Source organism: Macaca thibetana, chromosome 11, assembly GCF_024542745.1.
Source record: "Macaca thibetana thibetana isolate TM-01 chromosome 11, ASM2454274v1, whole genome shotgun sequence".
Classification (NCBI taxonomy): Eukaryota; Metazoa; Chordata; class Mammalia; order Primates; family Cercopithecidae; genus Macaca; species Macaca thibetana.
Genome location: NC_065588.1, coordinates 108,266,351 through 108,287,464, shown reverse-complemented (window position 1 = coordinate 108,287,464; position 21,114 = coordinate 108,266,351). Strand labels below are relative to the sequence as shown.

Below are 21,114 nucleotides of genomic sequence, written 5' to 3'. Positions count from 1 at the left end.
CCCTGCCTCCATGATGTTTTATATAGCAGATTAAGATACTTTCCAAAACATCTCATACCAGTTGGTGCATTTTTTATGTTTGTTGTTGAAGGAGTATAATAACTGTCACATAATTTGTTTTTTCATAGATTATCTTGACAATGGTAATAATAAAATGGCAATTCAGCAAGCAGATAAATTGTTGAAGAAACATAAGGATCTTCATTGTGCTAAGGTAACTTCATTTGCCCTTCAGTTACTTACCTGTGGCGGGTTATATTTGTAATTCCTTACCTTAAAGAGAAAGGAGGGCTGGGCGCTGTGGCTCACACCTGTAATCCTAGCACTTTGGGAGGCCAAGGTGGGGCGGATCATGAGGTCAGGAGTTCGAGACCAGCCTGACCAACATGTTGAAAACCTGTCTCTACTAAAAATACAAAAATTAGCCTGGCTTGGTGGCGTGCGCTTGTTATCCCAGCTACGCAGTAGGCTGAGGCAGCAGAATCACTTGAACCCCGGAGGTGGAGGTTGCAGTGAGTGGAGATTGCGCCATTGCACTGCATCCCGGGCGACAGAGTGAGACTCTGTCTCAAAAAAAAAAAAAAAAAGAGAAAGGATGGCTAGTAGTGTCTTTTTTGTTTTTGAGACGGAGTTTCCCTCTTTGCCCAGGCTGGAGTGCAATGGCTTGATCTCAGCTACCGCAGCCTCTGCCTCCCAGGTTCAAGCGATTCTCCTGCTTTAGCCTCCCACATAGTTGGGATGACAGGCATGCACCACCATGCCCAGCTAATTTTGTATATTTTTTAGTAGAGATGGGGTTTCCTCATGTTGGTCAGGCTGGTCTCAAACTCCTGACCTCAGGTGATCTGCCTGCCTCAGCCTCCCAGAGTGCTGGGGTTACAGACGTGAGCCACTGGGCCCAGCTGACTATTTGTGTTTTTTCTCAGTACTTTATAGGTCATTTATTTCCATAGTCACTTACATGCCACAAGTGATATTTCTCTTTTTTTTTTTTTGTGATGGAGTCTTGCTCTGTTGCCCAGGCTGGCGTGCAGTGGCACGATATCGGCTCACTGCAACCTCTGCCTCCCAGGTTCAAACGATTCTCCTGCCTAAGCCTCCCAAGTAGCTGGGACTACAGGCGTGTCCTACCACGCCCAGCTAATTTTTTTGTATTTTTAATAGAGACGGTGTTTTACGGTGTTAGCCAGGATGGTCTTGTTCTCCTGACCTCCTGATCCACCTGCCTTGGCCTCCCAAAGTGCTGGGATTATAGGCGTGAGCCACTGTGCCTGGCTGTGATATTTCAATAAAAGCTAACTATTTCTTTGCATATTGCTTACCTAATTTATTTTATTTTCACAGAATCCTTTTATGCAATATTGTGCACTTTTTTTTTTTTTTTTTTTTTTTGAGACAAAGTCTCTATTAGCCAGGCTGGAGTGCAGTGGCGCAACCGTGACTCACTACAGCCTTGGTCTTCTGATCTCAAATGATCCTCTCATCTCAGCCTCCTGCATAGCTGGGACTATGGGACTACAGGGTGTACCACCATGCCTGGCTATTGTTTTTTTTTTTTTGGAGATAGGGTCTCTCTCACTCTGTTGCCTAGGCTGGACTGCAGTGACGTGATCACAGCTCACTGCAGCTTTAACATCTTGGACTCTAGTGATCCTCCTACCTCAGCCTCTTGAGTAGCCGGGACCACAGATGTGCACCACCACACCTGGCTAATTCTTAAACTTTTTGTAAAAATGGGGTCTCACTATGTTGCCTAGGCCAGTCTTGAACTTGTGGGCTCAAGTAATCCTCCCGCCTTGGCCTTCCAAAGTGCTGGGGTTACATTCCTGACCATCGAACCTGGCCTATTGTTTTCCTTCAAATTTTTTCTAGAGATGAGGTCTCACTGTGTTGCCTAGGCTGGTCTCAAAGTCTTGGGCTCAAGTGATCCTCCTGCCTTAGTCTCCCAAAGTGTTATAGGCATGAGTGCACCATGCCAGTGCTATTGTTCACTTTTTTTTTTCCAAGACAGGTTCTCATTCTGTCGCCCACGCTAGAGTGCCTTGACGTGATCAACCTCCCAAGCTCAAGCAGTCCTCCCATCTCAACCAGTCAAGTAGCTGGGTGTACACCACCATACCCAGCTAATTTTTTATTATTTTTTGTAGAGATGGAGTCTCACCACGTTGCCCAGGCTGGTCTTGAACTCCTGGGCTCCAGCGATGTGCCCGTCTTGGCCTCCCAAAGTACCGGGATTACAGACGTGAGCCACCGCACCCAGCCTGAAACTAGTATATCAGCAACTTAGGCATACCTTAATACTTGTTCTTTCAGATCAGCTTTCTTTGGTTCATATTTCCTTTTCTGTCCTTTTAAAAACTAATTTTTCTGTTGTTACTATCAGGTTTTAAAGGCAATTGGTTTACAGAGAACTGGAAAGCAAGAGGAGGCCTTTACTCTTGCACAGGAGGTGGCAGCCCTTGAACCCACAGATGACAACTCACTGCAGGCACTGACTATCCTTTACCGAGAGATGCACCGACGTATGTTTCTTTCTTTTCGTTGTTTTTAAACTTGAGCTGAAAATTTTGGATATTTCTGACTGAGTTATCTGTTTGCCCTTGTCTGATTTGTCATTCATGATTTGAATGGATGACAGTAGGTAGAATAACACATTAGCCAGGGTTTGCAAGAACTGTAGCTAGAAAGGATAGTTTACATGCTTTAGGATCCTTGAATTGGAATGAGGATTAAAGTGACTTCATTTGTGATATTTTGATTTGCTAAATGGAGGCTTCACCCTTATTTTCACTTTTTAATATGGAAAATTTCAAGCAGACAAAAATAGAATAGAATAATAAATCCTGTTGTTCTTATTATCCACCTTCAGCAATTAACACATGGCCCAAATTTTATTTTGTTTCTACCCTTTCCCCTGGCAGATTATTTCAGAGCATATCCTAAGTAGTCCATCGTTTCTTCTGAAATAAAGGTTTTTATTGTTAATTTCTTAAATATTTCATTGTGAAATAATACATATTTTTCATAGTACATATTATAAAATAATCTTTTTTATGTAACATATAAATAAATTTGATGTGTAATAATGAAAACTCATGAACCTACCTCCTAATTTAAGAAGTGGAGCATTGCCGGGCGTAGTGGCTCACACCTGTAATCCTAGCACTTTGGATGGCGAGGCAGGCAGATCATTTGAGGTCAGGAGTTCGAGACCAGCCTGGCCAACATAGTGAAACCTTGTCAGCTGGGTGTGGTGGTGCACGCCTGTAATCCCAGCTACTTGGGAAGCTGAAGCAGAAGAATCAAAACCTCCACCTCCTGAGTTCATGCATCCTCTCCTGCCTCGGCTTCCCAGGTAGCTGGGATTACAGGCATGCACCACCATCCCCAGCTAATTTTTGTATTTTTAGTAGAAACGGAGTTTCACCATGTTGGCCGGGCTGGTCTCAAACTCCTGACCTCAAGTGATCCACCTGCCTTGGCCTCCGAAAGTGCTGGGATCACAGCCGTGAGCCAAGTGCACCTGGCCTCCTCAATCAATCTTAATTCTCCTTTTACCTATCAAGAGTTACTTGCTATTCTGAAGATTTTTTATTCTCTTGCTTTTCTTTAAATGTTTATTACATTTATTTCTCTTAGTAATACATTATTAATTTTGCTTAATTTTAAAATTTTGTTAGTGTATCTGTACTGTATATGTTCTGTGACTTGCATTTGTCATCTAGTAGCCAAGTGGCTATAGTTAATCCATTTTCACTACCACAAAATATTTCACTGGGTAACTACATTACAATATCTAGGAGTGGAATTTTCAAGTCATGGGGTAAGTGTATGTTTAGCATAAAGCAAGATAATGTCAACTTCTTTTATAAATAGAATAGCAGTTTTTGAGTTCTGATTGCTTACATGCTTGTCAACACTTGGTATGCTTTGTCTCTTCATTCATTCAAATAGCTCAGATTGTAACATTTGGTATTTGTAACCTTAAACATTGTTGCCAATTTCTTTTGAGAGGGGGTTTTGCTGTGTTGCCCAGGCTAGTTTTGAACTCTTTAGGCTCAAGCCATCTGCCTGCCTCAGCCTCCCAAAGTGCTGGGATTATAGGCACAAGGCACTGTGCTCAGCTTCAATTTTGTTTTTAATTTTTACAAAAGATAAAACTTAAGAGTTGAGGTATTATATCTGAATATTTACAGATTATGTTGGTTTAGGGATATGGATTCTTCTCCAGTGTTTTAAAAAAATCATTTACTCCACAGATATTGGTGGCATGTTTCTCTATAACTGCTATTCTATCAGAGTCAAAGATAAAAAATGCACTTTCAGCTGGGCGCGGTGGCTCACGCCTGTAATCCCAGTACTTTGGGAGGCTGAGATGGGCAGATCACCTGAGGTCGGGAGTTTGAGACCAGCCTGACCAACATGGAGAAACCCTGTCTCTACTAAAAATACAAAATTAGCCGGGCATGGTGATGCATGCCTGTAATCCCAGTTACTTGGGAGGCTGAGGCAGGAGAATCACTCGAACCTGGGAGGCGGAGGTTGCGGTGAGCCGAGATTGCGCCATTACACTCCAGCCTGGGTAACGAGCAAAACTCCATCTCAAAAAAAAAAAAAAAAAAAAAAAAGCACTTTCTGCTGTCATGTCACTCATTGTCTATAAGGGGAAATAGATCACTAGACAGTATACTACATTATGTGTTAATAAATGCTACAGTACAGCCTGGGCAACATGGCGAAACACTGTCTCTACAAAAAATAAGTCAGTTGTGGTGGTATGTGCCTTCAGAACCAGCTATTGGGAGGCTGAGGTTGGAGAATCACCTGAGCTTGAAAGGTCAAGGCTGCAGTGAGCCGTGATTGTGCCATTGCACTCCAGCCTGGGCAACAGAGTGAGACCCTGTCTCCAAAAAAAAAAAAAAAAAAAAGCTACAATATACTTATTTATATAAGATTCCAAGATGGCAGAAGGAGGCAGTAGTGAAATTGCAGTGGAGGAGCAGAGATGGTGTTCAGAGAAAGTTTACAGTTCAACTTACATTTGAATTGGGTCTTGGCTGATGTTCACTAAGATAAAAGAGAGGAAAGGAGAATTCAGGCAGAGGGAAGAGTGTAGAGGCATAGAGGTATGCATGATACATCCCAGAGAATCTGGTGGAACTACAAATAGTTTGTGGCTACATGATAAAGTGCTGAGGGAAAGAGGAGACAGGGGCCAGATCCTATAAGGTCTTATATGTTGTAAATGCTATGAGGAGACTTGACCTATTCCATGCTTCATTTAAACACCACCTAACCGAGAGATGAATGATGATTGGATGAGGCCAAGCAGATACTTCTTCTATAATGATAGGAGACATCTATTTCTGCCAGATAGGAAGAACATTAAATGCCATTAGAATTTTCTTGAAGTATAACTTGAATCTTATTTCTCTTTATCTTAGCGGAGTTAGTTACAAAACTTTATGAGGCAGCTGTGAAGAAAGTTCCCAATAGTGAGGAGTATCACTCTCACCTCTTCATGGCCTATGCCAGAGTGGGTGAATACAAGAAAATGCAACAGGTAATTTGATCCCCAAACCTACTGGGCTATGGGATTTACTATTAGAAGTAAAAGTCTCTTTCGTGTGAGTTAACTGCGCTGGGTGTGTGTGTGTAGAATTGAATTTATGGATTTTTTTTGTGTGGAGGTCAGTCAGTTGTTTTCCTTATGTGTTTAAAGTTGAACTGTTTTTCAAGATCTTTAAATGTTTTATTTGGGAATAAGTTGATTGTTCTTTTGTGGCCTGATGTTATGTTTTGTTTGGTTTTGGTAATTCAGCTTCAGATTGTCCCACTGCATCAGATTGCTGTTAAATTTTTAGAAAATGGGCAGATATACGAGAGCAAAAAATGAACAACTATGGAAAGAGTAAATTTAAAGGTTACATCTAATTTGTAAATTTAAACTGTTGATAGCCTGCTAAGATTTTTAAATCCACCAGGGGAAGAATCCCTGTTGCCTGACATGTTTCTTTTTAAATTTATTTTTCGTTTTTTTTTTGTTTTTGGTTTAAGGCAGCTTATTTGGCCGCTACCATATTTTAGGTATTCTTTACATACATCTGAAGGAGCCTCATTTGAACACATTTAAATTAGGTTGCGGGTAAAGCTAACATCTCAGAGAAATGAAATCAGAACTATTAAGTCCATAAATGGCTATGATGTCAAGCTAGTATTTTTCTTTTTCTTCTTTTTTTGAGATGGGATTTTTCTGTTGTTACCCAGGCTGGAGTGCAATGGTGCGATCTCGGCTCACTGCAACCTCTGCCTCCTGGGTTCAACGATTCTCCTGCCTCAGCCTCCTGAGTAGCTGGGATTACATGCATGCACCACCACTCCCGGCTAATTTTGTATTTTTAGTAGAGACAGGGTTTCTCCATGTTGGTCAGGCTGGTCTCGAACTCCCAACCTCAGGTGATCTGCCCGCCTTGGCCTCTCAAAGTGGTGGGATTACAGGCGTGAGCCACCACACCCAGCCCAAGCTAGTACTTCTTTAGAAATGCTTTCTTTGTGGGTATAATATCTTCTGAAGGCAAAATGTTTTGTGTTTTCATCTTATTCTTTACATTAAATATCAAGTTACAACAATAGATAATTTGGGCAGGGTGGCAGATACTATATTAATATAAATATAAATTCTTAAAATCAGTCTCTGTATTTTAAGTTTATGCAAGTTTTAACATTGGAGAATTTTTTTTTTTTTTCTCTCTTGTGATGGAGTCTTGCTCTGTTGCCCAGGCTGGAGTGCAGTGGCACGATCTTGGCTCACTGCAACTTCTGCCTCCCAGGTTCAAGCGATTCTCCTGCCTGAGCCTCCCAAGTAGCTGGGATTACAGGTGCACACCACCACACCCGGCTAATTTTTGTGTTTTTAGTAGAGGTGAGGTTTCACCATGTTGGCCAGGCTGGTCTCAAACTCCTCACCTCAAGTGATCTGCCCACCTTGGCCTCCCAAAGTGCTGGGATTACAGACGTGAGCCAGTGCGCTCAACTGGAGAAATTTTTTGAGAGATCCCAATGTAATTATTTAATAACATTTTATTAATTTATTTACGGAAAGGTATTTAGACATTATAATTTTTAAAAATGTAAAATGGCTATGGGTGTGTATTTATATATAAATATAAATATGTATATATATATATTTTTTGGAGACAGTCTGGCTCTGTCATCCAGGCTGGAATCCAGTGATACGATCTCGTCTCACTGCAACCTTCATCTCCTGGGTTCAAGCGATTCTTCTGCCTCAGCCTCCCGAGTACTGGGACTACAGGTGCACGTCACCACACCCGGCTAATTTTTGTATTTTTAATAGAGATGGTGTTTCACCATATTGGCCAGGCTGGTCTCGAACTCATGACCTCATGATCTGCCCACCTCAGCCTCCCAAAGTGCTGGGATTACAGGCGTGAGCCACCGTGCCCAGCCATAAAATGGGTATATTTTTTTAAATTGGCAATGCTAACATATATACATATAAATCCTTAATATCATTTTTATTTGTAAGATTATGTTTGTTTGTTTTTTTTTTGTTTTTTTTTTTTGAGACGGAGTCTTGCTCTGTTGCCCAGGCTGGAGTGTAGTGGCCGGATCTCAGCTCACTGCAAGCTCTGCCTCCCGGGTTCACGCCATTCTCCTGCCTCAGCCTCCGGAGTAGCTGGGACTACAGGCGCCTGTCACCTCGCCCGGCTAGTTTTTTTGTATTTTTTAGTAGAGACGGGGTTTCACTGTGTTAGCCAGGATGGTCTCGATCTCCTGACCTCGTGATCCGCCCGTCTCGGCCTCCCAAAGTGCTGGGATTACAGACTTGAGCCACCGCGCCCGGCCTAAGATTATGTTTTAAGCAAAGTGTATTAAATATTCATTCAGAAGGACAGAGTAAAAGAAGTTATAGTTCATCCCTATGGTACATAAAATGCATTCCCCCATCTCTCCAAATAATACTGGGTGTCTTTATATGGTTGACATAGAAAGATGTTCCCAGTATATGTTAATTGAGACAAGCAATGGCCTTCTCTTCCCATTCTTCTCATGTTGTCCTCAAAAAGGATATACTTCTTTTCTTTCTTTTTCTTTTTTTGAGATAGACTCTCTCTGTCGCCTAGGCTGGAGTGCTGTGGTGTAATCTCAGCTTAACTGCAAACTCTGCCTCCTGGGTTCAAGTGATTCTCCCACCTCTGCCTCCCAAGTAGCTGGGATTACAGGTGCCTGCCACCACACCTAGCTAATTTTTTTGTTGTTGTTGAGATGAAGCCTCACTCTCTGTTGCCCAGGCTGGAGTGCAGTGGCGTGATCTCGGCTCACTGCAACCTCTGCCTCCCGGGTTCAAGAGATTCTCCTGCCTCAGCCTCCTGAGTAGCTGGGGTTGCAGGTGCACACCGCCATGCCCAGCTAATTTTTGTATTTTTAGTAGAGACGGAGTTTCACCATATTGGTCAGGCTGGTCTCAAACTCATGACCTCGTGACCCACCTGCCTCAGCCTCCCAAAGTGCTGGGATTACAGGCGTGAGCCACTGCACTCGGCTAACTTCTGCATTTTTAATAGAGACGGGCTTTCACCATATTGGCTGGGCTGGTCTCAAACTCCTGACGTCAAGTAATCTACCTGCCTCAGCTTCCCAAAAGTGTTGGGATTACAGGTGTAAGCCACTGCACCCGGCTAATTTTTATTTATTTACTTATTGAGTCTCGCTCTGTCTCCAGACTGGAGTGCAGTGGTGCGATCTTGGCTCACTACAACCTCGCCTCCTGGGTTCGAGAGATCCTCCTGTCTCAGCCTCCTGAGTAGCTGGGACTACAGGTGCGCGCCACTATGCCCAGCTAATTTTTTGTATTTTTAGTAGAGACAGGGTTTCACCATGCTGGCCAGGCTGGTCTCCATCTCTTGACCTCATGATCCGCCCACCTTGGCCTCCCAAAGTGCTGGGATTACAGGCTTGAGCCACTGCACCCTGCCTGCGCCTGGCTAATTTTTATACTGTTGCTGCTTAAGGAAGTTACAGTTTCTTAGCTTAAGTATGTTTATTTTGAGTGTGGAATGTCAGTCTGAGGTATTTCACAAATTTAATGTCATATTTCATATGGATAAAGGTTTTTGTTTGATTTGCTGATTGTTGATTTTCCATTGCCTAGAATAGCATCTGCACATTAATTTGTTAAGCAAATACAGTTTGTATAAACTGGTGGAGGTAGGAGGGAGGGAAACTTAAGAGCTTCTGCTGCCCCAAATAACATTTCTGGCTGGTGATTCTGAAACCACCATAAATGAAGAGTAGCTAGTTTTTCATATGGTGATAAGGTTTTTCTTTTCCTGTAAATGACATTCTCATTCTGCGTCACCATCTTAGATTCATGTTTTTAAACTTGTCTGTCATCAAAAATTTTGTTTTAGCAGATTATCAGAGCCTGCAAGATCATAGGGTATGGACATGAAATTTTTGCCTTGCATTTTGTATTAATTCATATTCTAATGTTACATATTTTTATCTCTGTATGTCTTATAAAAATGTTTTCCCATATTCTCAAGTAAAATGGATTTCTTAACTTTTATTTATTTTTAAACATTTATTCATTTTTTGTAGAGATGAGATTTCACTATGTTTCCCAGACTGGTCTTGAACTGCTGGGTTCAAGCAATCCTCCTGCCTTGGCTTCCCAAAGTGCAGGGATTACAGGCATGAGCCACTGTACCCAGCCAGTTTTCTAACTCAAAGAAAAAATTATTATTTTTTTATTTTGATTGTAAAGTCTTCCCAGGGATCAGTTGAATTTCCTAACATTTTTCATTTTATACCTGTGGAGTATATGTACCCCAGTGTTAGAAGCAGGAGCCTCAAGCCATCTTCGACTCTCCTATCCTTTATGTCCTTGTTGTCTCTAGATCATCTTCATTCTACTGCTGCTGTATCTTTTTTTTTTTTTTGACATGGGGTTTCACTCTTGTCGCCCAGGCTGGAGTTCAGTGGTGCAATTCCGGCCTACTGCAACCTCCTCCTCCTGGGTTCAAGCGATTCTCCTGCCTCAGCCCCCTGAGTAGCTGAGATTACAGGCACCTACCTCCATGCCCAGCTAATTTTCATATTTTTAGTAGAGACAGAGTTTCACCATCACTTTTTCTTTTACCTTAACTTTATTGGCCAAGCTGGTCTCGAACTCCTGACCTCAGGTAATCCTCCTGCCTCGGCCTCCCAAAGTGTTGGGATTATAGGCGTGAGCTATGGTGCCCGGCATCTGCTGTATCTTTCCAGGTTTCTTTTCTGTTTGATCTACCCCATCCTGGTTTTGTGCCTCATCACCTCACCTTTTCTTTCTTCCTACTTTGTCTTTTCACAGTACTGCTAAGATACTATTCCTAGAAGAGTATAGATTTATATATATCACTTCTCTATTCTGTATAGGCTCCTTTTTTAACACCTTACAACAAAAGTACCTTGGCCTATCTTTCAACACTTTTCCTACTACTCTGAATTGTTTTAGCCAGATATCCTACTTGTTTTTATCAGCATATATCCCTTAACTTTCTTGAATGTTTTTTGTTCAGACTCATTTTTCTCCTACTTTGAGGTGATTCATTTACCCATTCACTGCAAATATTTGTAGTTTTATATGTATCGTTACCACACCCCCGCACCCCGCCGCCATGTTCTGTTTGACCTTCGAAGTCATCTGAAAGATGGCTACCTTGGAGGGGCTTTAATTATAACGTTCTCCTCTCTACTTTCCCTTAAGGAAGGAAGAGGTAAGAAAATGAACAACTTTGCCTTCCTTGGAAAAACCCTAGCATGGTGTTTTATATAGGACATTTATTTTTATATTTTAGTTTTATCATTTTGATTTTGAGACAGAGTCTCTGTTGCCCTCGCTGGAGTGCAGTGGTGTGATCACAGCTCACTGCAGCCTCGATCTCCCTGGGCTCAGGTGATCTTCCCACCTTAGCCCCTCACCAGTAGCTGGGACCACAGGTGCTTGCCACCACACTGGTTAACATATATGTGTGTGTGTGTGTGTGTGTGTGTGTGTGTGTGTGTAAGATTTAAAATGTTGCCCAGGCTAGTCTCAAACTCCTTGAGCTCAAATGATCCTCCTGTCTCAGCTTCCCAAAATGTTGGGATTACAGGCATGAGTCATCATGGCTGGCCTAGGACATTTATTTTTTATTATTATTTATTTATTTTTTGGAGACAGAGTCTCACTCTGTTGCCCACGCTAGAGTGCAGTGGCGCAATATCTGGTCACTGCAACCTCCACCTCCCAGGTTCAAGCGATTCTCTATCTTAGCCTCCCGAGTAGCTTGGATTACAGGTCCCTGCTGCCACATCCAGCTAATTTTTGTATTTTTAGTAGAGATGGAGTTTTTCCATGTTGGCTCGCCTGGTCTCGAACTCCTGACCTCAGGTGATCTGCCAGCCTCGGCCTCCCAAAGTGCTGGGATTACAGGCATGAGCCACTGTGCCTGGCCCAGGACATTTATTTTAAATGCTAAATACATTTCAGTCATTTATGTATTTGTTTTCTCCCTCGCTTTTAAATGGCTTTGGGACAGGGACTCGATCTTTGAATCTTTGTTGGGAATAGATAGTTTCTTCTACTTCATAGGAGCTCCATTAGATTGGCAGTAATTTTGGAACTAGATTGGCAGTAGGCAAAAGATTAAAAAACATATGAAAATTACTTGATGGAGTTTTTAGTGTCAATTACTAGTTGGCTAATTATGGATACAGTCTAAATTATGCTTGAATAGGTCTATTCTTTTTTAAAAGCATGTTCTTGCTTTTAAGTATTTGCATATTATACATTTTATAATGAAAGATTTTAGTTCTAATTATTGGAATCTTGAAGTAACCATATTATTTTCCTAAGAAGAATTTTTGAATTATGGCATAGTAATCTTTTCTGATATTGAAGTTTAAGTGTATTCTCTGGGCTTGTTTATTTGTTTTTACTAATAACTGGTTAGTATGGTATCTTCAGTAAAGTTTATTGATGTATAGTACACTTACAAGCCAAATTTTGTGTTTGCTTTGTAGTTTGCTAGAACTATATTGGATTGCAGTGTATTCTGGAAATATCGGACTTTAATTTTAGAAAATTCTGGTTCAGAAATTGAAGTGTCACTCATAACATGAATATTCACCTTTGTGATTACTACTATTGCTATAGCCATCAAGTCACTAGGCATTTACTAACTGGAATATGTAAATATATTGCTGTTCTCCCAATAAATTTTTTGTCATGTGTCTAGATCATTAATCCCCCTCTGTATGGTGTTTCTAAATAAAATATTTATGGTTCTCTTTTAGGCTGGCATGGCTCTATATAAGATTGTCCCCAAAAATCCCTACTACTTTTGGTCTGTGATGAGCTTAATTATGCAAGTGAGTATGGCATTCAGAATGGGATTGAGGTTTGGTTTTATTTTTTATATAGTCATTGTCCTCAATGTGTCTTCTGAACTTTTTTTTTTTTTGAGACAGGGTCACGCTGTCACCCAGGCAGGAGTGCAGTGGTGCAATCATAGCTCACTGCTGCCTTGACCTCCTAGGCTCAAATAGTCCCTCCACCTCAACCTCCCAAGTATCTGGGACTACAGGTGCATACCACCTTGCCTGGCTAATTAAAACAAAATTCTTTTTTTTGGTCAGATGTGGTGGGTCACACCTGTAATCCCAGCACTTTGGGAGGCCGAGGTGGGTGGATCACGAGGTCAGGAAATCGAGACCATCCTGACCAACATGGTAAAACCCCATCTCTACTAAAAATATAAAAATTAGCTGGGCGTGGTGGCACGTGCCTGTAATCGCACCTACTCTGGAGGCTGAGGCAGAAGGATCACTTGAACTTGGGAGGTGGAGGTTGCAGTGAGATGAGATTGTACCACTGGATTCCAGCTTGGGCGACAGTGAGACTGTTCAACATCAGGCTGGTCTTGAACTCCTGGCCTCAAGCAATCAATCCTCCTGCCTCAGCCTCCCAAAGTGCTGGGATTACAGGCATCAGCCTCTGCATCTGACTGTGAACATTTTGCGTAATGTGTTGCAGCATGTCAGACAGGGAGTTTGTGTTGTCAGTTGACTTAAGTTAGGGATTTTGAGTATTGTTTATGAGTTGGTATATCAGTTTATTTGTGGGTAGCATGGACTGTATTTCCCCTGAATCTCTGATCTATTGCTGGGTTGCTTGATCAAGCATGAGCCTTGAAATGTTTGATATTACAACTTGATGTTTGCCTTTAAGACAACATTGCTGGTTAGTTAATGGCTCATTGAACTGGGTGGCCTTCTTTTATCACTTCTCCTTTCTGAGCCTCAGTTTGCTCTTTTGCAGAAAGGAGACACTTCTCTCCCAGGGACCAAAGTGAGATTCTGTATAGGAGAGGATGGGGAGGAAGGATTTAAAAGTAGTGATTAAGAACAGATGTTATGGGGTCAGACAGGTCTGCTTTCATACGTTAGCTTTACCACATGTCTGGTAAAGCTGTTTGGGAAATCTCTTAACTTTGATTTTTTTTTTTTTCTGTTGTCCAAACTGGAGTGCATGGCACAAAATGCACCTCCTAGGTTCAAGTGATTCTCATGCCTCAGCCTCCCGAGTAGCTAGGATTACAATCATGCACCACCACACACACCCAGCTAATTTTAAAATTTTTTTTCAGTAGAGATGGGGGTTTTGCCATGTTGTCTAGGCTGGTCTCAAAACTTCTGGCCTCAAGGGATCCACCTGTCTCAGCCTCCCAGAGTGTTAAGTTTACAGTCATGAGCCACCACACCTGGCCTAACCTTAGTTTCTTTGTAAAATAAGCATAACATCTACTTTGAAAGGTTGTTTACAAGGGTTAAGTGATCTGTGAGCAGATTCTGACGTTATTAACTTTATGAATTTCATGTGTTAATTTTTGTTACCAATTTAAGGTAACTAGCTACTAGTAAACTGTGTAATGAAAGGAATTGGCATTTCTCTTGCAGTATGTGAACATCTCAAAGATACCTGGAAGGCTTTCCTCTTCAAATACCTGATAATACTCATAAATAATAAACAGTATAGGCATGCTGCCTCTTTATATTCTTTTAGAAAAATGTATAAATAACCGACTTAAATGCTAGGTTGTATTGTGGAAGCTCAGTATTTCAAGAACACATAGGATAATGAATCTTTAGCAGAGAAATCTTTTGTGAAACAAACCACTCTGTAATGTGCCTCCTTGGCAGGGAATTCATATTAGATCTGATATTTGACATGATGGATTGATAATTATGTGCCCAATTAACGGTAATGTTACTATCAATAGCGCAAGCAGGGGAGAAATTAGAATGAAACGTTATTTTTCTTCTTTCAGTCTATATCGGCACAGGATGAAAACCTCTCAAAAACAATGTTTCTGCCCCTTGCTGAGAGAATGGTAGAAAAAATGGTGAAAGAGGACAAGATAGAAGCTGAGGCTGAAGTGAGTATTTTAAGCCCACTTTTGTGTTCTCATTTTTTTGCTGGTGCTACAATATTATGTTATAATACTATAAACTGTTGTTTTGTTCTAGTTTGATAGCTGGGTCCTCACTCTTGGCCTTTGGGTAAATGTGAAGCCCTCAGCTTAGGTCTAATCACTGAGCTGTTTCTAGCAAGTACTCTAGGCTGAGATGTATATAGATGGGAGAGAGATAGATGGAGAAGATCCTGTTACCTTTTTCTTACTGTCAGTTTCATCTCATTTGAAGACATGCTCTATTAAATAACTTTTTAAAAACCTATAAATGACTATCTCTTTATTATTGAAAAGTTTCAGAGGTTGCACTTGTTTTTTTTTCTGTAAGGTTGAACTTTATTATATGATCCTGGAACGTTTGGGAAAGTACCAGGAGGCCTTGGATGTCATCAGAGGGAAATTAGGAGGTAATTTTTAAAAATTTTCTTAAAGCTTTTTTTTTTTCCTTATTTAAACATGAAAAATGTTTATCGTAGAAAATTTCCACATAAGGATATAAAGACATAAACACTTTTGATCATTTTGTTATATTCTTCCAGACTTTTCTGTATGTTGTAAATTTATTTTTAAAAATGTTTTTACTTGAAAATAACAGATTCAGAAACTTCAAGGAATGTGAAAGGTTATGCTTCAGATCTCTAGCCCTCTTCCCATAGGTTTTCCTCCAGTTATACTTTATATTCTTCGAAAGATTCATCTTCTCCACTTTTTTTTTTCTTTTTTTTTTTTCTTTTTTTTTTTTTGAGACGGAGTCTCGCTGTGTCACCCAGGCTGGAGTGCAGTGGCGCGATCTCAGCTCACTGCAAGCTCCGCCTCCCGGGTTTACGCCATTCTCCTGCCTCAGCCTCCGAGTAGCTGGGACTACAGGCGCCCGCCACCACGCCCGGCTAGTTTTTTGTATTTTTAGTAGAGACAGGGTTTCACCATGTTAGCCAGGATGGTCTCGATCTCCTGACTTCGTGATCCACCCGCCTCGGCCTCCCAAAGTACTGGGATTACAGGCTTGAGCCACCGCGCCCGGCCTTTTTTTTTTTTAAACACGAATGAAAACATAGTATGCCTGGCTCATAGAATAATCTTATTCAGTTAGTGCAATGTTTTTATTAAAAAATTTTTTTTCTTTAAAAATTTTAAATTAATGCCCCTCTAGTTAGGATTTGTACTCTGTAGATACCATAAACATTCCTTCTTTATTTACATTTTTGTCCTATGAAGGCATTTGAGTTCGTGAACTCTGCTCTGCATACTCTTATACCCATTATTTATTTTTATTATTTGTTGATTTATTTTAAAGAGATGAGGGCTCACTGTGTTGCCGAGGCTGGGAACTCCTGGGCTCAAGCAATTCTCCCATCTCAGCCTCCCAAGTAACTAGGACTAGGGGCACACACCACCACACTGGGCTCCATTGTTTCTATTTTTTTTTTTTTTTTTTGGAGGCAGAGTCTCGCTCTGTGGCCAGGCTGGAGTGTAGTGGCGTAATCTCAGCTCACTGCAACCTCCGCCTCCTGGGTTCAAGGGATTCTTCTGCCTCAGCCTCCTGAGTAGCTGGGATTACAGGCATGCACCACCACGCCCAGCTAATTTTTGTATTTTTAGTAGAGACGGGGTTTCACAATGTTGACCAGGCTGGTCTCAAACTCCTGATCTCAAGTGATCTGCCTGCCTCGGCCTCCCAAAGTGCTGGGATTATAGGTGTGAGCCACCACACCTGGCCTCCATTATTTTATTATTATTTTAACTAAATTATATTTCCTAGAGGTAAAGTTCACTACCTCACTCTCTTTAATGACTGTCCAGTGTTCCACAGTGTGAATATAGAAATTTACTTAACAAGTTTTTGGTGTATATTTAGGCTACTCCCAAGAAACTTTTTTTTTTTTTTTTTTTTTTTTTTTTTGAGACAGGGCTTTGCTCTGTTAGCCAGGCTAGAATGCAGTAGCACCATCACAGCTCACTGCAGCCTTGACCTCCGGGGTTTAAGTTATCCTTTCACTACAGCCTCCTAAATTGTTAGGACTCCAGGCGTATGCCACTAAACCTGGCCAATTTTTACATTTTTTGTAGAGGCAGGGTCTCACTATGTTGCCCAGGCTGGTCTTGAACTCCTGGGCTCAAGTGATCTGCCTGCTTCAGCCTCCCAAAGTGCTGGGATTACTACAGGTGTGACCTGTCATGCCTGGCCTTTTTTTTTTTTTTTTTCCTTTTTTTTTAAACTAGATTATAGTTCTATGGATAGTTAAAATTTAGATTCTCAACAGGAAATTCATAATGTAATTTTTGGTATCCTTAATCTACTAAACAGTTGGGCAAATCTAATTTGGTCAGGACTATCATCCTAGTTTTTTTGTTTTCAGTTGTTTGGAAAGAGTTTGATTCATCTCCACTCTTTTTTTGTGTTCTTTCAACATCTCATCTTTCTTACCTCACGTCAGCCCAGCCCTATTTGATATTTTGGAACTGTATGGATGGGCAGCCTGTCTATGGACTAAATTTACTAGTCCCTAGATGCTGTTGGGATTTTATAAGTATATCCCATGTACTGTTAATAGATCTTCAACCCAATACATTGTGGAACCTATCATTTTACAAAGAAAATGATTATAAAAATTTACTGTCAGTAATGTACTTTTTTCTTTGAAGTAAAATAATCTTTAATAAGATAGTAGTAGTTTGTATGTAATAGTGGTCCCATTTTGTAAGAGAGTGAATTAAAAAATGTGACATTTAGGCCAGGCCCGGTAGCTCACAGCAGTAATCCCAGCACTTTAGGAGGCTGAGATGGGTGGATCACCTGAGGTCAGGAGTTTAAGACCAGCCTGGCCAACATGGTGAAACCCTGTCTCTACTAAAAAATACAAAAATCAGCCAGGCGTGGTGGCAGGTGCCTGTAATCCCAGCCACTTGGGAGGCTGAGACAGGAGAATCACTTGAACCCAGGAGGTGGAGGTTGCAGTGAGCCAAGATCATGCCATTGCACTCCAGCCTGGGTGACAAGAGTGAAACTCCATCTCCTAAAAATAAAAAAGGAAGAAAAGAAAATGTGACATTTTCCTTCTTGTGGTTGGACTCTATCTGGTAATTGTCAGAAATGAAACCAGCTTACCAACTTTTACAACTTTTGATTTTAGAGAAGTTGACAAGTGAGATTCAGAGTCGGGAAAATAAATGCATGGCTATGTACAAGAAGCTGAGCAGGTGGCCAGAGTGCAATGCCCTTTCCCGGCGCCTCTTACTAAAAAAGTAAGTAAAAGCTTTCTTTTATACCATTTGACTGTAGTGAGGCTTTAAGACCTCACTGTTGATTTTCTTGGTGTCTTGTGTTTTAAAGTTTCTGGGCATAAAGTTTTCTTATAGTAGTTGTGTCCTGCATGTTTGTAAAGGTTTGTAAGGAGCCTTCATCTTTCAGTAGAGTATTATAATGGTACTTGTAGTCTGGGCGTGGTGGCTCATGCCTGTAATCCCAGCACTTTGGGAGGCCGAGGCGGGCAGATCACTTGAGGTCAGGAGTTTGAGACCAGCCTGGCCAACGTGGCAAAACCCTGTCTTTACTAAAAATACAAAAATTAGTTAGTCGTGGTGGTGCGTGCCTGTAGTCCCAGCTCCTTGGGAGGCTGAGGCACAGGAATCACTTGAACCCAGGAGGTGGAGGTTGCAGTGAGCTGAGATCGTGTCACTGCACTCCAGCCTGAGTGACAGAGTGAGACTCCATCTCAAAAAGAAAAAAAAAGATACTTGTGATCATGGTGCTGAATTCTAGTTAGGGTTTAAGAATGAACACTGAAAATCATTAATTTCTCAAATTCAGTATTCCCCTGAAAGAGAGAGCCTTCATTCTTTGCTACAGCACTTCTCTCCCCTTCCCTCCATTTTGGAAGTGCTTATGTGGGGACTTGTCTGTTATGAATATTAGTTTTCTAGACCTGGTCATTTTATTGAGGGAAAGAGTAGCTTACTAGTCTTTACAAATACAAAGTAGTATTACTTTGAAAATGCCTCTGGAATGCCTTTTAGAGTTGCAAAGGAAACATGGAGTGGGTGGGGGTGAGCCAACCTACTACATACTAAAATGTAACTTACAAAATAAATTGAATATCATGGTTCCTAAGGCAGATCTGTCACAACTTGAGTTTAATCCTGTGTGCATCATTCAATCTGATTTTAGCTCAGATGACTGGCAGTTCTATCTGACTTATTTCGATTCTGTCTTTCGACTGATTGAAGAGGCCTGGACTCCTCCTGCTGAAGGTGAACAGTAAGTTGTCTTCTTTCCTGAATTACAATGGCGCTTTTTAATATAGTGTAGTGAAAGGATTTCATTATAAGCCAATCGAATTCTCTTTTTCTGTCTCAATAAAGTATTCCTTTCAAAGTAAGAGATTTTTTCCTATTTTTTAAAGTATAAAATAAACAAGTTCATTCTAAAAATCACGTTAGTGCCGAAATATGTGGTGTGCTAATTTCCACTTATCCTACCATTCCAGAAATAACTCTTTTTAACAGTTTGGTGCCTTTCTGCCAGATTTATTTTCATGTTTATGCTAAGATAATTATTCTTTTTCTTTTTCTCTTTTTTTGTTTTTGAGACGGAGATTGACTCTTGTCACCCAGGCTGGAGTGCAATGGCATGATCTTGGCTCACTGCAACCTCTGCCTCCCAGATTCAAGCAGTTCTCCTGCCGCAGCCTTCCGAATAGCTGGGACTACAGGTGCCCGCCACCATGCCCAGCGAATTTTTGTATTTTTGGTAGAGACGGGGTTTCACTGTGTTGGCCAGGATGGTCTCGAACTCCTGACCTCAGGTGATCCACCCACCACCACATCTTAGCCTCCCAAACTGCTGGGATTACAGGCATGAGCCATTGCGCCCAGCTTAATTATCCTTATGTAATATAAAAATGGGATTGTATTAGACATGATTTGCAACCTGTTATTTTCTGCCTTAAAATATTTCTTGAACATCTTTCATTTCTGGTACATATAGATCTCTTTCATTTTTTTTTTCCCCCAGCAGCTTAGGAGTACTCCAGATGTACCATAATTCATTTAGCCTTTTCCCTATTGATGATACTTGGATTTTTGAAGATCTCTTTTTTTTTCCTTTGTCCTTTTGTTATTGGCTATCGTAGGCAGTACTACAATAAAATTTTTTTTTCCTTTTTTTTTTTTTTTTTGGAGACGGAATCTCGCTCTGTCGCCCAAGCTGGAGTGCAGTGGCCGGATCTCAGCTCACTGCAAGCTCCGCCTCCCGGGTTTACGCCATTCTCCTGCCTCAGCCTCCCGAGTAGCTGGGACTACAGGCGCCCGCCACCTCGCCCGAGTAGTTTTTTTGTATTTTTTAGTAGAGACGGGGTTTCACCATGTTAGCCAGGATGGTCTCGATCTCCTGACCTCGTGATCCGCCCGTCTCGGCCTCCCAAAGTGCTGGGATTACAGGCTTGAGCCACCGCGCCCGGCTTTTTTTCCTTTTTATAGGCATCTAGAGGTAAATGAATAAATGGCATCTTTTAAAAAATCAATACAGAAGTAAGATTCAAGATGACAGTTATGAGCTGATGCTTGCTTCATAATATTAACTACATTACCTAATTTTTCTTAGTTTTCATTCTTTTTTTTTTTTTTTGAGACGGAATCTCTCTCTGTTGCCTAGGCTGGAGTGCAGTGGTGCAATCTCGGCTCACTACAACCTCTGCCTGCCAGGTTCAAACAATTCTCCTGCCTCAGCCTCCCAAGTAGCTGGGACTACAGGCGCTCCCCACCACACCTGGCTAATATTTTTTGTATTTTTAGTAGAGACAGGTTTCACCATGCTGGCCAGGCTGGTCTTGAACTCCTGACCTCATGATCCGCCGCCTCGGCCTCCCAAAGTGCTGGGATTACAGGCGTGAGCCACCACACCCAGCTTCAGCTTTCTTTTTTTTTTTTTTTTTTTTTTTTTTTTTGAGACGGAGTCTCGCTCTGTCCTCCAGGCTGGAGTGCAGTGGCCGGATCTCAGCTCACTGCAAGCTCCGCCTCCCAGGTTCACGCCATTCTCCTGCCTCAGCCTCCCGAGTAGCTGGGACTACAGGCGCCCGCCGCCTCTCCCGGCTAGTTTTTTGTATTTTTTAGTAGAGACGGGGTTTCACCGTGTTAGCCAGGATGGTCTCGATCTCCTGACCTCGTGATCCGCCCGTCTCGGCCTCCCAAAGTGCTGGGATTACAGGCTTGAGCCACCGCGCCCGGCTCCAGCTTCAGCTTTCATTCTTAAAGCGGTAAAATGTACAAGACCCCATCTCAAAAATATATGTGTGTGTATGTATTTAATTTTTAATTTTTGTTTTTTTTGAGACAGAGTCTCACTCTGTCACCTAGACTGGAGTGCAGTGGTGTGATCTTGGCTCACTGCAACCTCTGACTCCTGGGCTTAAGTGATCCTTTTGCTTCAGTCCCCAAAGTAGCTGGGACTACAGGCATGAACCACCACACCTGCCTAATTTTTGTATTTTTTTAGAGATGGGGTTTCACCATGTTGCCCAGGCTGATGTTGAACTCGTAAGCTCAAGTGAGCCACCCTCCTTGGCCTCCCATACAAGTGTGAGCCACCATGCCTGGCCTT

The 21,114-nt window shown here is 41.6% G+C and overlaps 1 protein-coding gene across 2 annotated transcripts in view; it reads left to right on the top strand.

The window, feature by feature from the left end:
• NAA25 (N-alpha-acetyltransferase 25, NatB auxiliary subunit) overlaps positions 1-21,114 on the top strand; it is an 87,731-nt gene that overhangs the window by 17,702 nt on the left and 48,915 nt on the right. The window contains exons 2-9 of one of the 2 annotated variants that reach the window (XM_050749671.1): positions 129-214; positions 2,384-2,522; positions 5,445-5,563; positions 12,343-12,417; positions 14,376-14,483; positions 14,848-14,926; positions 17,651-17,762; positions 18,685-18,774. In XM_050749671.1, coding sequence (XP_050605628.1) covers positions 129-214; positions 2,384-2,522; positions 5,445-5,563; positions 12,343-12,417; positions 14,376-14,483; positions 14,848-14,926; positions 17,651-17,762; positions 18,685-18,774 — 808 coding nt within the window. Of the gene's footprint in view, positions 1-128; positions 215-2,383; positions 2,523-5,444; positions 5,564-12,342; positions 12,418-14,375; positions 14,484-14,847; positions 14,927-17,650; positions 17,763-18,684; positions 18,775-21,114 lie in introns of those variants that run through there. The other variant, XM_050749672.1, reaches the window with a different exon arrangement.